Source organism: Dipteris shenzhenensis, chromosome 23 (assembly GCF_047967505.1).
Source record: "Dipteris shenzhenensis isolate YYH24624 ecotype China chromosome 23, Dip_SZ_1.0, whole genome shotgun sequence".
Lineage (NCBI taxonomy): Eukaryota > Viridiplantae > Streptophyta > Polypodiopsida > Gleicheniales > Dipteridaceae > Dipteris > Dipteris shenzhenensis.
This window is the reverse complement of record NC_141618.1, coordinates 4,980,174-4,996,512: the sequence shown is the minus strand read 5'-3', so window position 1 is coordinate 4,996,512 and position 16,339 is coordinate 4,980,174. Positions and strand designations below refer to the sequence as shown.

At 43.0% G+C, this 16,339-nt stretch overlaps 1 protein-coding gene across 2 annotated transcripts in view; it reads right to left on the bottom strand.

Moving 5' to 3' along the window:
• Nucleotides 1-16,339, bottom strand: part of LOC147886899 (protein CHROMATIN REMODELING 4-like) — a 56,362-nt gene that overhangs the window by 17,632 nt on the left and 22,391 nt on the right. The window contains exons 6-15 of one of the 2 annotated variants that reach the window (XM_087394417.1): nucleotides 10,938-10,975; nucleotides 10,759-10,827; nucleotides 10,290-10,353; nucleotides 9,638-10,120; nucleotides 9,181-9,282; nucleotides 8,586-9,038; nucleotides 5,306-5,407; nucleotides 2,529-5,168; nucleotides 2,191-2,348; nucleotides 1,422-1,536 (exon numbers count right to left, since the gene is read on the bottom strand). In XM_087394417.1, the coding sequence (XP_087250543.1) occupies nucleotides 1,422-1,536; nucleotides 2,191-2,348; nucleotides 2,529-5,168; nucleotides 5,306-5,407; nucleotides 8,586-9,038; nucleotides 9,181-9,282; nucleotides 9,638-10,120; nucleotides 10,290-10,353; nucleotides 10,759-10,827; nucleotides 10,938-10,975 (4,224 nt within the window). The remainder of the gene's footprint in view (nucleotides 1-1,421; nucleotides 1,537-2,190; nucleotides 2,349-2,528; nucleotides 5,169-5,305; nucleotides 5,408-8,585; nucleotides 9,039-9,180; nucleotides 9,283-9,637; nucleotides 10,121-10,289; nucleotides 10,354-10,758; nucleotides 10,828-10,937; nucleotides 10,976-16,339) is intronic. The other variant, XM_087394418.1, reaches the window with a different exon arrangement.

Genomic DNA, 16,339 nt, shown 5'->3' with positions numbered 1-16,339 from the left:
GGACACGGGCTTGGCCCACTCTCACGACTGATCCACTTCTAGGATCAAGTCTGTATTGGGCTCTACCTGATGGAGATGCGGAGACACAGAGACACTACTGCAACGGATCAGAGAGCAGCAGGATGCGACCACCATGTCATAGGACACTGAGGTGGATTGAGCGCAGAGGCAGGTCACGTACTTCTATGCATTTGAGTCAGCTCCAGGGCACTCGGGAGTAGAGGAGGAGGAGCTAGCTGACATGAGAGATAGATGGGTCAGTAGAGGGAATCGACACAACACCACTATTGGATGAGGGACACGGGGATCTCACATGCGACAGGAGACCAGAGCACACACGATTGAGGTTCGACCTATCTCAGCTCTCCTCAAAGGTGACCGACAGAGACGTGGCATTACACTTGACATAGCCCATCGGATCCAGAGATCGAGGAGACCACGCCCCCCACCACAGCGCCAGACAACTCGACAGATGCAGATACGTGAGCTCTTTGCATCACACCAGAGAGCTACCACAGAGCCTGGATACATGGAGTCAGATCATGTTCTTGGAGCTTTAGCCCTGAGCGCCTAACATGCCTCACTCATGTTACACACTATTTGTCTTTTATGGCCTGACTTGATATGATGTACTACAATAGTATTTCAGTTATGTGTTTTCTAGTACTCAGTGAGGGCCTTAGCGAGCCCTTTGCTCCAGCCCATAGTGACTTGTATGAGTTTACATTGTTTCCGCACTTTTGTCCCATAGGCCCGCGAGGCCTCCCGCAGACGTTAATATATCTTTATTTCTTTCTTTCTCTCTCTCTCCTGCCCTCGCCCACGTGCGAGCAAGCATGTGTGTTTGCACTGAAAAAGATATGTATATAACATGTGTGTTTGTAGACATTAACGAACTCTCTTACACATTGACACCCTCCTTCCCTCCCTTAGTAAACTCTCTTAGACATTAATAATCTCTCTCTCTCTCTCTCTCTCTCTCTCTCTCTCTCTCTCTCTGCTGACGCCCTCCACCTGAGCGCTCTGCCTACCTATCCCCCCATGGAAATTTTCCCATCCCACGAGAGGCTGCCTCTTTCCCATCCTTTGCCAGATCATAGACCGCTATGATTATTTGACCCTAGGACCGAAGACAATATGATTCCTTTGAGAAGTGATTGTCTTCTTTATGGGTTCAAGCCTGTATCTAAGCTGAAAGATGAATGCCCAAGCAGCCTGAGGAAATCTTCTCGGTGTACAACCTGCTAAAATGCTTTGCCCTGGCGAGGAAATTGTCCAACCAAGCTTAAAGTTTGAAAGGCCAGCAAACGAAAGGCAGCAGAGGTAAACCAACTATCTCATTATAGAAGTATGAGCCAAAATGTTATCAATACATAACAGTCCCTAAGGGTCTAGAGGACTAAGGGTTATCATAGGCCAACCTCATTTGAGACTTCAGCTGCAGTTGGATTGAAGTTCTCCTTGTATGAAACAGTTTTCCGCATCCTTTTGCCTCGACCAAGGGCTCCTTCTTCCTCACTCTGCAGCTTCTCCCACCTACAAAAACATTCTTGTAGATTAAAAGTGGTGATCCTACAGATGCCCCTTAATGAATTTGCTTCAGAAATCCAGACCACATATCGTCTGATAAGAACCAGCTCATCCATAGTCCATTTGTTAGCATGCCCGTATGGATCTCAAGCTAGGAAAACAGCCAATCTTTATGGACAAAACGCTCTTTTATTAGCCTCAACCATACTGGGAATTAACTCCAGCAAAAATGGTTCAACGATATTCCCGAACACACAGATTTTGTCAACGCAAGTGCAGAAAATACGATAGCTAAAGTGCAGGCAATCTCTTTTCACGTGTGCATAGTTCCATACAAAGTGGAACTTTCGTATAAATCAATTCAGTAACTGCCTTGAGTAGCCTAAATCATTACTTTTTAAAGATCAGAGGTGGAGACAACAACAGGCCAAAGATAGAGCTTTGAAAGCAATCCTTGACAGCAATAGTATGCTTCTAGCATCAAGCGCAGCAAGGTCCCACAGCTAGAATCATCCTGAATATGCAAATGTTTAACATGTTTATTTAATTCTCATTGCATATCAATGCCTACTTAGCATGCCCCTTTATTCCCATTGCAATATATATGGAAACAAAACAACGTTTCAGATATTGATTTCACCCCAAATCTGGAAACCTCACCTTCTACGAAGGATTTTGTCCCAATTACTCTCTTCTTCAGTTCCTTGTACAATACAAATGTTATTTGCATCTGCTGGAGAACCTGTATCTTTTTCTTTAACGAAGCATTCAACTTGTTCTTGATCTTCAGTTGTTTCCTGTTCATTCCAGTCCCATGCCTGACCCGGAGAAGAAATAGTAAGCTTACGGCAGAACCTTCAAATATATCTAGCTAGTTCCGGCCAATTCACAACATTAAATACAGCAATACTCTAGATCTTTTCACTATGTAGTGAAATGCAATATGGAAGCTGCTTACACAAAAATAGTTAAGCATAATGCAGTGATGTATAACTGACCTTAAGAGAACCTAGCATGTCACTTTCCCCCTCCCCTTCAGCCACTTCTGTGGTCAAATCTGAGCGATCTAGCAAGCGCGCCACAGCTGCATCATCCCATAAAATCTTTGACCTACTTACTTTATGGCATGTATCTTCATACACATCACCCAGGCCACCCACCTTTTTTCTCTGCTTCCCATCAGACTCGTCCAAAACTTCCTCAGCCTGTGCAGTACAATCTTGGAAAAGCTCCTCGGTACCCCACTTTAGTATATCCTCAACTTCTTTCTGAGAGCCAGACTTGTTGGCAAAAAGATGATCCAGCATTAATTTCTTCTTTGCCAGTTGCAAAATACGCTCTTCCACACTAGCCCGAACTACAAGCCTATACACAAGAAGCCGCTTTGATTGACCTATCCTATGAGCACGATTCATTGCTTGAATATCAGCATGTGGATTAAAATCAGAATCATAAATTATCACTGTGTCTGCAGTAGCTAGATTGATGCCAAGGCCACATGCCCGTGTGGACAAAAGAAATACAAAGCGAGATGTATCCTGATTAAATCGTGCAATTGCTGCTTGGCGTTCAGCAACTGCAACGGATCCATCTACTCGCTCAAAAGCTTGATTGCCAAATTCCACTGTGAGATAGTCTTCCAGGATATCAAGAAGCTTAGTCATCTGAGAAAAGATGAGAATCCGATGTCCTTCCTCCTTTAAACTTTTCAACATTGCATGCAAGAGGGTTAATTTTCCTGATGCTTTGATGCGCATCTCCTGTAAAAACTCAGTAGATCCAGCTTCTGGTTCCGTCCCTGAAATAAGATACGGATGATTACACACTTTGCGAAGCTGAACAACAATGTTCAGCAAAGACTTATGCTGTGCTGTCTTTCCAGCTTGCCTGAGGACTTGGTAGTTCCTCGTAAGGAGAGCACGATAATACTCCGCTTGCACAGAGCTGAGCTCTACTGGCACAACACGCTCACTCTTGGGGGGGATATTTTGCATGGCATCTTTCTTAAGTCTACGAAGCATATGGGGTGCTACCAGTTTTTTCAGCTCTTCTACCTGTTCTGCAGTACTAAGGCTATTGAACTTTGCTTCAAATGCAGCTAGAGAAGGGAATACATCCGGCTCCAGGAAATTCAGGAGATTATACATTTCCCCAACATTATTTTGCAAGGGAGTCCCTGTCAGTAAAACACGATGTGAAAAAGAAAATGTATTCAACAACTGAAAGAGCTTGCTTCCTGTGTTTTTGAGCCGATGTCCCTCATCAACTATTAGCACTTCCCAAGGCACAGCACGAAGTGGGCTAGCATCTGCAATCACCATTTCATATGTTGTCAACAGTACATTGAACTTGTACCCTCTTTGATTTTTTTTGCTACCGGCAACCCCAGCCGCATGCCACTCAAACTGTCGAATAGTTGCCCTTGCCTTTGCACTTCCATGGTATTCAATGACATTTAGATGTGGTGTCCAGGCAGAAAACTCAGCCATCCAATTTGGCATTGTGGAAAGTGGGACTAAAACTAGACACGGAGTTTTAACTTTGAATTCCTGGTAAAGAGATGAGATAAAGGCAGAGGCAGAAATCGTTTTTCCAAGGCCCATTTCATCAGCAAGAATCACATTCCTCTTTCTACTCCAACACTTTCTAAGCCAATTAAGAGCTTCCATCTGATGTGTGAAAAGCAAGCCTCCTTTTAGATCTTTTGGCTGCTCGGTAAGGGTCTCAATTTCAGTAGACCGAATATCTGAAGCAACAGTCCCATTATCTAAACTGCCTGATTTCAATGCCAAATTTTCAAAATGATCAAATCTTTCAAGCAGTTCTGGATGACTGGAAATGACTGGTTCATCCACAGTTTCCCATGTGCATTCATCGTATGACAGACCACACCACTTGACCAATACTTCAGCTACACCATGTTGGCCATTTCGTTTTGCAATAATACGCTGTGGCCTAGACCATTTTTCCTCAGTAAGAACAATGGGAAATGTTCCAAATTTGAATTTATAGTTGTCGAGCTTACGTTTTGAGAGCAATCTCAGTTTTGATTCTCTAACCCATTCATTATGAATATGTGACCGACTTACCCATTTCACAAGATACTCCATTTCAACTTGAGAGAGGGATTGGACCACAGGTGCAGCAAAGTCATTCTTGGAGTCCAGTGCTCCCTCCTCTTCATTGACACTTCCCAGGATGTCCCCCTCTTTCTTAGAGCCCAAAGTTCCCTCTTCTTCGTTCCCACTTCCCAAAAGGTTCCCCTCAAGCCTTCCCTTTATATCCCCATTCGATAAAGCATCATCCTTACTAAGCACAGTGCTGCCTATTGTATCCATACAGGAAGCTGACGAGCCTTCACATGCATCTACCACGTTTTCATTTGCTGCCTGAAAGAGTTGCTTCTGTTTACTGTCAGATACCAAATTTGCTTCCTGTTCCACCCCACTCTCAAGTTCCCAGCTGCTTTCTATGGCAGAGCTTGTTAATGCAGAAATTGCCTTTGTTTCTCCTGCTGCACCTCCCTGCCCATCTAACGAGCTCTTTGATCCAAGCTCCTCATCCAGGAAGACTTTCTTTTCTATTGTGCCTAGTGAGTCTGCAATAGAGCCGACTCGACAACCAAAGATACGATCCACCTGCTTGAGAGAAACCAAGCAGAATTCGTTGAATTGGAAAACGGAAATACAGCACCCATCAAAAAATCCCAACTTGAGAAGAAAAGCATACCATCAAATCAATATCCGAAATTAAAATGAAAGAACTTTGTGAATACCTCTAGAGGGACTGATAAGGTGTCCTTTAAATTCACCTCGTCTTTCTTTTTGCAACTGTCCTCTTCAGGTTTTGTGCATGTAGAGGGCTCCTTTGATGTCTTCTGTGAGTCATTAAGAAGGGCATCATTATCAAAATCTCTCTCTCTCTCTCTCTCTCTCTCTCTCTCTCTCTCTCTACACAGACACGCATAGGCAGCGAGCACTGGGGCAGGCTGGTTTTAGGAGACACCATTCCACTCTGGATCATATCTTCACTTTGCGGGCAGTCATTTGAGGAGACACGATCGCTATCCCAAAAAGTCTACACTTGCTTTGTAGACTTTAGGAAGGGCTTGACACCGTCCCACGATCTCGTGAGATGCGCTTGAGATGGGCTTCGTGATGATATACATTTCGTAAGAAACAAAGAAGCGGCCAAAAAGTTATGGGCAGTTTACTAGATGGGGATAAAAACTGTCATGAAAATAGACTAGACTCGTAATTTTTTGCTGTAATATCTGATTCAACGTCTAATAACACAAGACATGCGCTTTAAAGAGAGCTTCGCGCTGATATAAGTTTCATCAAAATCGGATTAGCGAGCAGAAAGTTATGAGCAAAATACTAACACGGGGTCAAACTGTCATGAAAATTGCCCTCCACCCATGCTAATTTCACATGAGTAGGATGCTCCCTCAAGACTCCACCTTCATCCGATCCACCACTCATAGATTTTTCCTAGAAGAGAGTAACTACCTTGGTGGCTCGAGAAATGGATGGACCATGTGTGTGCAATGAGCGACTGAATAGAAAGAACTTTTAAGGCTTTGAAAGAAAGAAAAGGGAAAGAGAGACTCAAGAGAGGGAATACGAAGTGATCTTCGTTGTCAATAGAGTGAGGCTCCACTCCAATGCAACTCAAAATACTACAAACACAAGGTAGAAGAAGAGGTTTCATACGTATAAGAGGGAGCGGAAGCTCCAAGACTACTCATAGAGAGAGAATGAACTAGAGAGAGATGTACTCAAGAGTCTACATAAGAGAATACAAGAGATCCAAATTCCAGATGTCATGATTTAGGGGGCGATGAGTCTGTATCAATAAGTCAGAGGGAGAGGACGTGCCCTTAGAGGCGTGTCAGACTGGGTCGAAAGTATATCATAGGGGTGAAGAAGGAAAGCCCCCTCTCACCAACATTGTTTGGGCTATATATTGATGAGATCATGACATTCATTGACCGCTTGGGACTTGAGGGATCGCAATTGGCTGACCTGATGATATAGATACATTGTACGCAAATGTGAGTCTCATACCATCATCTGAGGATTGAGATAGGGAGAGCCACACGTACACCTAGGGAGCAGCGGATCTACAGACTATGCACTGTGGGAGAGATAGAGACGGAGGAGCATTTCTTATGTACCAATTCGGTTTACTATCCAAGGACATGATCACTAAATCTTCCAGGAGGGCCATGGCTTTGAGCCTCTCTCCTGATTGATTCACTTCCAAGACTAGGTCTGCGTTGGCCTCTATCTGATGGAGATGAGACGTCATAGAGAGATCCTTCTGTGTCAGATCACATAGCAAGAGAGGGGTGATCGCCGACATGAGGGCAATATGGATCAATGAGACGAGATGACGACAAGGAGGGATGCAACCAGAGATGCAAGAGCCACACACGATGCCGTGACGGACCAGAGCACACACAATGGAGGTTCAGCCCATCACAGCTCTACGAGTGGAGACCGTCGGACCAGAGGCATCACTATTGATATGGCCCACAGGATACAGATATCACAGTGACCACGCCCCCCATCACAGTGTGAAACGACCAGACAAAGACAGATACGAGATATTTTCACAGCTACCATGGCGCCTAGCATGTCTTCTAACTCCTACTTTGAGATTGAGTCTAGCTATTGGTCCCTAGTTTGGACTTTGAGTTTGCATTTTGTATTTCTGAGTTTAGTCTATTATAGTACTCAGCAAAGGGTTTTAGTGAGCCCTTTGCCTCAGCCCATAGCGGCTTGTATCAGCATGTGTCACTTTGATATTGTACTTTGTCTCATAGGTCCGCGAGGCCTCCTGAAGACTCTCTTTCTCATGCTTGTATGTATGTCCGATACATGAAGCTGAAAGGGACTACGCTTAGCTACTTGGGTTTTGGCTTGAATCTAGGCATGGCGGGGGCTTGAAAAGAACCTACGCCATCAGCAATGCAAGAGAGGCCCATGTTACCCAAAGGCAAAGAATGATGCACCCGGTCATTTCAGGATCCATCTTCCCCATCAAGAATCTCAACCCATGTGTAGTCAAAGTGCAAACATATTATTTTACAGGAAGTACAGCACCTGGATCTGTTTGTATTAGAAAAGAAATGCCCCCAAACAAAGGGACAGGCAATCATTTCTCATTAGCATTTGGAATGAAACTAAGAGCTAATTGTTCTTAAACACGCCAGTTTTAGACACCAATCAATGTAAAAATGGTATGCTGTTTAGCTTCAAAAAGAAGATACACATGTACCAGATGTGAAATAGAGCTGGGAAACCACAAAGTGCAATACTTGCCAAAACTATATGAATGGAGAGAAAAAGAGAGATCAAGCCCCCCACCCCTCCCCGCCCTCTTTCCATTTACAGTATTTGCTGTATTACTACATGGAAAGTACAAAGCAGGATAAAGCACCAAGAGAGCCTGGCTTAGACACCCAAGGGATGAAGATGTAGTCTACGTCTTCCAGAGGACAGATTCTCCTCCTAAATCGCTGGTCCACCCTCCCTCAATGCTCCTCCAAAAATCATCCTATCAGAATGGCGCTTCAGGACAAGAGAAGGACTTTTACCAGGGGTCAGAACAGATCGATGTGTGACTCAAATTGTGTCCATGTTTCCAGACTTTTCTCCCTAACCATGCTTCTGTTCATAAAGGCAAAACCAGTGCATTGTGGTGTTGCTGATGAGAACAATGTATTGCGACAAACACTTTGGACACCTATCTAGGGTCAAAAGAATGTCTGTCCTAAACTATTGCTATAAGCCTCTTCCTTCCTGTCGATGGAGAGTTTTCTTGGATCTTTGCTGGTACAGATTATTTAATAACGGCAGCGGTCCTCCTCAAGTGTATTTCTTGCTACCTTCTGACATAAAATATCAAAAAATACCGATCGGAACCATATAACCTGACTGTCACACAAAACTGGCATTCCTCAGCTTGCAAAATATTTTTACTCTACTAGCCGTTAATGCACAGACATCTCATAGAAATAGGCCCACAAGGAAAAGTTTGAAAACTACCTCCAATTGTTTGTCAGAAACATGTTCTAGTTCCTTAGCATGACTGCTTCCAGTCTCTATGCTTCCAACTTTATAACATTGCTTGCACAAACTAGAGTCTTTCATAGCCGCCTTTGAATTTTGGATATCAATTCCACAAAGTGAGCACTTCAAGGAGACAACTTCAACTGTTTCAACCTCCCCTTCATCAAGTTTTGTTCTTTTGCGTTCTTTCTTCTTTGAGTTTTCCTTCCTCTTCTGGGGCATTTGTGATGCTAACTCGGGTTTCTCGTTTTTATCGCCCTTCCCGTGGTGCTTCAAAGACTCCTTTTGGTGATTAAGAATAGGTTGAGAGTCCTCAGTGCGCCTGCTGGCCCTTGACCTTCTCAATTCCGAACCCGTGCAGACCGAAACCTTAACAGCTGACATATGCTCACGACATGCTGGACAATGCCATTTTCCAGGCGGAGTGCGCTGCAAGAAGTTCAATATTCAGAACCTAGTACAGCCACCCAGCCTAGAAATAACCCATTTAAGACCCAAAAAGAAGCTTTTAAAAAAACCTTTGAAATTCTTTATGAAAAAAGAGCAAGTGGAAAAATGTGTATTTCTATACCTTCAGCGGGGGGTCCAAACATTCAAGATGGTAGGTTCGAGGACATCTGTCACAACAAAGTAGGTTCCCACCGATGTCGCATACTACACATTCAAAGAAATACTGTGCAGTGGTGTTTCAGATAATTATCAAAGAAGATCAAAACAGAAGTAAAATGTACACAATAAGAAAGGAGATTATATTTGAGACAGAAAATTAGACAAAGTCAGTTTGCTGCTGGGTTGCAAAATACATATATACATGTAAACAGTGAAAGTAAGGCAGAAATGAATGATTGTAAAATTAGAGTGAATGACAAGATTTTCCACAAAAGAATTGTTGATGGTTAGCATAAACTAAATCGATAAATTTAGAGTCTGCATCACTTCAAACAAATTCAAGTGTAGTGTTAAATCGAACATAACCATTTTCCGTCACAATTGATGTCAGACATTAAGAGCCATTCAAATGTGCTTACCCCATCATCTCCCCTTGTTTTTTCCTGGAGCACACTGTCATGAAGCAGGCTATCAATATTTCCTCCCACTTCTTTATCAAAACCACCTTCACGATGAGCTGCAGCTAATCTCCTCCTTTTAGAAGGAAGCTGTTTTTGCGCGTCAGCTGATGGCTCCCCTGAAACTGCCTGATAGGCTATGCCCTTCCTATCTTTTACCTCATTACTCTCCCTCTTTCGTTTCCGTGTCATAGTCCTTTCTGCATTTGTTGATGACTTCAGATCTTCCTTGCATACTTCTTGTTTTCCCCTTAACTTACTTCGAAAACCTTCAGATGATCTTCTATTGCCCTGTCTCGTGCTATCTACCCTGTCAGCCACTTCTGACTTTCTGGACCGTGCTGAGTATGATTTTGTCACATCTGCAGACTGCTTCTCGTGAAGCTTATCCACCTCCATTACGGCAGCTTTGAAATCATCAGCATCTTTAGAGATGGGAATGTTCTGCAAGTCATACATTTCAATGTCAAGTTGGCATTAATGGACATCTGAGATATACGAGGCACTTAGCCTGCAATCGTTTAAAATGTGAGCAGATACAGAATTTGTCCAACAACAAGCTTGGTACACAACAAGTTCATCACCGTATGCTGCCAAAAAACAAATTTATTACCTGTTGAATGAACTCTTCTTTACGGTTAGCATATAAGACTACACTTCCAGGTTCTAACAGAGCACTGCAAAAAATAACACCAACTACATCAATATTTCAACAATTTCTACACACTCACTGCTGCTATATAATAAATACAACTGTGCACTATGCTTCTACATATCATGGCACCAATATATCCAGATGGCGAAGGCACAATTATACACAACAGGGGAAAGCAATATTAACAAGGAGGTAATAAATATAGTGATGGCATATGTGCAAGTACACAAGAAATGTAGTCCTATAAAAGAAAAAAGGACCTCAAAAAAGAAATAGACTGATACTTTAGAATATCATATGGCACAACTCATGAAGGATTACTTCAAGGGAAAGGAAATACTAAATGTGTTATACCTATTTTTATTGAGTATAATTGAAACCAGTGAGGCTCCAGTCAAACAAGGAAAAAAAGAAGAAGATAACTTACGTGATTTGACTACCCTCTGATTCTTGTACACGAAAGTACTTTACAGGAACACAATCAACCCTTTTTTGCCTGTAAAATCATATACACACAATCTCTGAACATGGAAAGGGGCGTACATTGTTTCGACTGAAAAGAGTACAACAAATATACATCCCTAGAACCAAGAAAAGACTGCTCACTTGGATTTCTCAGGCAGAAGATCTTCAATCCTGGCAACCTGCAACAAAAAAGAAATACTTCACAAACCTGCAACCTCTAAAAATTGATTGACAAAGTTTGAAATCATTAACTTCACTCTTAGTTGCCTCATTCTGCAATATGCCTACGTAAACCATAAAGCTGGACAGATAAAACAAAGACTTTCACAAAAGAAATATCCTCCCCAAGGGGTAAATACTTCAAAGCCAGCCAATAATGTTACATCGTTATCTTCCGTCAGCTTGCTTTGTCCAATAAAAAACTCTACTAAAAATTTGTTTTTTTACTGAAACCCCAGGTTTGTTGCTGAAGGATAAATGTAGACACAATATGTGACTAGAAACAACATGAAATTTTCAAGCCATAGACTCGCTTATTATTTTTTGAATACATCTCTAGACATCCCTATTCAGGTGATCAGTAAATCAGAAATATGTAATCAGAGGCACGCTCCAAATCAAGCCTGGATAATATAAGCTAAAGGGCAATATTATCGTGATGGTGAGATGGGCCATTCAAAAAAAGAGTAAAGAAAAAAGCAAGCAGATGAAACGAGTAGACACATGGACATACTGCAGAGGAAAAATGACAGATATGAGCAGTAATATGATCCACGAGTCCAATACCGATGCAACTTTTAACAATCCAAGGTACTTTGATTCATGAGAACCAACCAAGTCATATGACAGAAAGACGAGATTAGTTTGCCGAGTTGCATTAGACCAATCTCTCACCCTGCCGCCGCTATCTGCAAGCTATATGATGAGATCTGGAGGTGACTCACGGCAATCTCCACCACATGAGAAAGGTGGATCTGTATGTATCCTAGTGCCTAAATGAAGCCATGGAGGAAATTCTCTCTATAGAAGGCAAAGGCCATTTCGGTAGCATTGAGAGGGTGCTCTTACAAGATTACATTGTTGCATCTCGTGAATTGGAGTACATAGTCTTCATTCCACCCAAGGAGAGAAACCATCTCTCCACGCCCCATTGAAGAGAATGGAATATGCTTATAGTAAACTAAGCCTCCTAAAAGTTTACACGCATTTGCATATTTATACTTACTACTAAGACTAGAGTTAGATGCGTTCACATTCTTAGTACTTAGTACTATAGTACTTGCATGTTTGGATTTTGCCTTTAGAGAATTGAGTTAGATGCGTTCACATTCTTAGTACTTAGTACTATAGTACTTGCATGTTTGGATTTTGCCTTTGGTGAACTTTAGTAATATGTTTCAGCCATCTAATTTGAGTCTTCACTCTTGAGCCTTGATATGTGGCATGTGATAAAGGTATTTTTTCTTAATTTTGTTTTATGTGTTGTTGTCACATACGATGAGTATAAATAGTTTTATAGGTAGCTTCAACCTGAATTGTAAACCTACTTATGTTCAAAATTAAAATGTATACCTTATACCTGTTGGGACCTAAAGATTCATGATTCATGGAGTATGCTAGGTGTTTTTATCAAACGCATGCATTTTATGGTATTTATGGAGCAGCATACGTGTTTTGGAAGTGCAGGACATTTGCATTTGTTACAAGCCCTGGAAAACAAAGTCAATTCCAAACCGATTGGAATTTAGTCGATATAGACATTTGGAAACTCATTTGATGATGTCACACAGGTTAGATACCTGATACGATTTTAAGATCCTGTAAGGCATGGGTGGAGAATAAAACAGCTAAGAGAATTAAAGTTCTCAGGTCAAGTAGTGGTTGAGAGTACTTATCCCACGCATTCATAAGGATCTGTTGGATTAAGAGACATATACAATAACATATACCCTAAAAGATGTACAGCCCAAACATGTGGATAAAGGCAGGAATACTAGCAATGGAAGCAAAAAGTGACTGAAGAAGAATCTCCACGTGCTACTCCTAGTAGAAAACTTGCAAAATAGTATTTGGATCTCAGGGCATTCTGACATTAACGAAATCTTTGAAACAACCAACAATGGACCCAGGAGGTCAGAAAGGGTGAAAGGCTATTGTTGCATTGCCTTCCATTGAAGCACAATAGAAAGCAGCTAGCGGCAATATGTGAAGCCACGTGATTGAAGCTTTATTCAGAGGGATTGGGATGACATAGAGTGATACTACACCTGTGTTGTGATAACAAAAGTTGTGTACGTTTGGCAAGAACCACGCATTGCAATCTGCATCATAGGAAGAGAATCTCATCTTTACACTACAAATCAGCGCACAGCTGATAAATTCATCAAGCCACTAGCGGGCGGGGAGTTGATGTGGTGCAAGGACATGATTGGCCTGCAAGATTAAGCATTAACAGAGAGTGTCAAAGTTAATGTTCTGCCTGATGTCCATTCTCGACCAACCGCCGATCTTTTTTTATTCTGACAGTGCCACTCAAAGTCCGATACTACTACTTCATCTGGTGGAAAACCTCCCACTTTGTTCTATAGTTAAGGGACCGGTGACATGTTCCCGCCAGAGCCCTTTATACTGCACTGGCACATCACATTACGACTCTCTACAATATAGCAGCATGGAAGAGGATAAAAGTGATCAAGCACTAGAGCAAGCAACGGCCTTTCAACCTGCAGCAAGCCAACCAGCCAAGAACCCTGCAAAATGGTGACTTTGTCTGGATTTCGTCCTCTATGGGGAGACAGGACCTTGGAGAGTGGTTTAGAACCCAGAACCCCTACAAGATGATGCAGAGGAAATCTAAGCAGCTTAGCCCTGGTGATGAACAGCTGGCTTATGCCGAATACAACAGCTCCCTAAGAGCAACTATTTAAAGAAAATCACAAGGCCAGTTATAACCGGGGCAAAGAACATGTTGCCTTATCATTGTGTGCAAACAAACAGATAAGAGAGAGCCAAAAAAATTACAACGATGCTTGAAAACCAGAAAAGCCATGGCAGGACAGTAAGAAACTCTCATGAAGAATGATATCAGAGCTGGTAAGGGTTCCTAAAGACAAAAGCGTGATTTGTTGCAAGTGACAAGGCAGACGGCATCATAGACAAGCACATGGCTAGGTTGACGGCTAATGGCTACTCATGGGAAGAATCCATACACTATTGAGATATTCCCACCCTGACGAAGCACCACACAGTCAGCAAGGTCATTGCAGCAGCCTGGTATGGGTGGAGACATCATTGAAAGGATTTGACATAGGTGACATAGGGAAGGAGATACTTATGAAGCAGTCAGCTGCTCTTGCAGTGAATGGATGGGAAGTAGGTGACCATGAGAAGGAGATACATATGAAGCAGTCAGCTAGTCTTGTAGTACGTCAGGAAAACATGATTTGCAAGCTCAGACCTTCTATGGATAAGAATAAGTACACCGGTCATGTTATGCCAAGACAAACATACACGTAGATCTGATCCTACTTCATATGTACAGACGAAGAAGTGCAGTTGTCCTGTATGCTGATGATCTGATTACTGAAGACAACCATGTGCAGTCAAAAGACGAGCTTGCAGAGAAGGCTGAGAAGAAAACTTAGGCATGCTATATGGCAGTCAAAGGACAGCATCTATGTGTCTCAGCTCAAGTATCTCAAGAAGATCGAAATGAAGTATACAAGCTAGCTCCTACGCCTGTTGAAGAGCATGGCAAGTGATGGTGTCACATGCACCCCTGCACTTGGGCGCAAGGAGACAACTGGCTTCATAGACAAAGTGCAGATAGTTCCTATGATATGCCGTGAACCCATTGTGAGCCCTTGTCCAGGGACAGTCAGGCACGAGCTATGTTGGTCAGTTTCTCAGCCTTAGGTCACGTCAAAAAACAAGTCCTTGTTCACTAGTACCCACTGGAGAGCAGTAGGTTAGTGTTTCTGTCTTAGGGTTTTAGCTAGTAGGTCTAGGTCTCAGCCTAGGTTAGGAGCCCAGAAGAACCCCCAAAGGCCTGGACCAAGTGAGCTCCCATCAATGGAGAATGGGCTAGGGAAGGGCTGCCTTTATAGGCTGCCCTGTGCCCCTCCCTAGGCAGCAAAGGGCTAGGGATGTGAGCCCAACCAGCCAGCTGACCAGCCAGTCCTGTTTCAGGCTGGTTGGCTTAGCCCTACCAGCCCCACAGCCCCTATTTAAAGGGGGGCTTGCTGGCCTCATTTCCCATCCAGCTCGCCAGCAAATTAGCCTCTAGTCGCCAGCCCAATGGAGCCCTCAGCCCTTCCAAACATCGCCTGCAAGACAGCCATCACTTCAGCAGTCCCTAAGGGTGATCCAGGAAGGTGTCCACGCAGCACCATAACCCGTTCGGAGTTGATGTTTGGGTTTCCTGTTTCAGCAGCTTTCTTTTACAGTTTTCAGCTCTTTTCACAGTTCTTTCACAGCTCTCTTTAGCTCCATCTCTCTCAGGTTTCATATAGATCTCTCAAGCTCCATATCTCAGATTTCTGTCTTCCCTTCATCTCTCACACTCACGCAGCTCCGCTGCATGCCCGGGGACAGCACCTCTTCAATAGCCTTGCACAATGGTCCACATCTTCCGTGTGGGCAGCATTGGTCTTAGTCAAGATTGGGTTGCTTCTCAGGCATTTGTGGGTCAGCTCTTCGTATCGAAGGGTCATCCTCAAGGTTGCATCCCGAGCTCTCTGAAGGCGTGCCATTTGTATCTGTTACAGTTCTCCAAGTATAAAGTAAATTCTTCCCCATTAGGGGAGGGGGGCCCTTAGTGGGTACAAGGACCCAATCTGGTGTCATCTACTCTCTCTCTCTCTCTCATGGTGCATACCATACGCCTCGCACAAAGGTTTAAAGAAGGTCTTGCTGCGCATTACACGATCATTAACCGTTGCATGTTACAAGTTGTGGAGGGAAAATGAAGATGGTATTTTTAATAGGCAGCTTGCAGGCAGCATCACTACTTTGAGCAGCAAGAGGCAGGTTATAGTGCAACTTTCTTCTACGAACATAGAGTATAATGGCTTCGACCTATACATTCATATCTTTGCCTTCAGGCAAAAGGATCTACTAGGGTTCTCTATGACACAATTTACAAAGTTATGTTGCATTGGCTATGGCCGCAGAGAGGGCATCCAGATTGAGATGACCTATTGCTGCCACCATGCCAACATTCTCATGGCACTCCACTGTGAATGTTCTCCCCATTCAGAGAGAAAAAGAGAGAGAGAGAGAGAGAGAGAGAGAGAGAGAGAGGAGGGCAAGGACTGAAGGCTAAAAATTGTGGAAACTAGGGAGAGTATGCAAGTGAACAAAAGGTGACACATCAAATGGCTTTAGTCAGTGACCTTTCAGGTGCTTGTTTTTCTAATAATCTCATGCTTGGAAACGTCCAGGTATTTCAGCAAGTTCCTTATTTCAAGGACTGAGAATGCAAAAAAGAATGCATTCTCTTTTGGGATGCTTTCAGGGCTAGTAACATGCTGGACAAAAACACC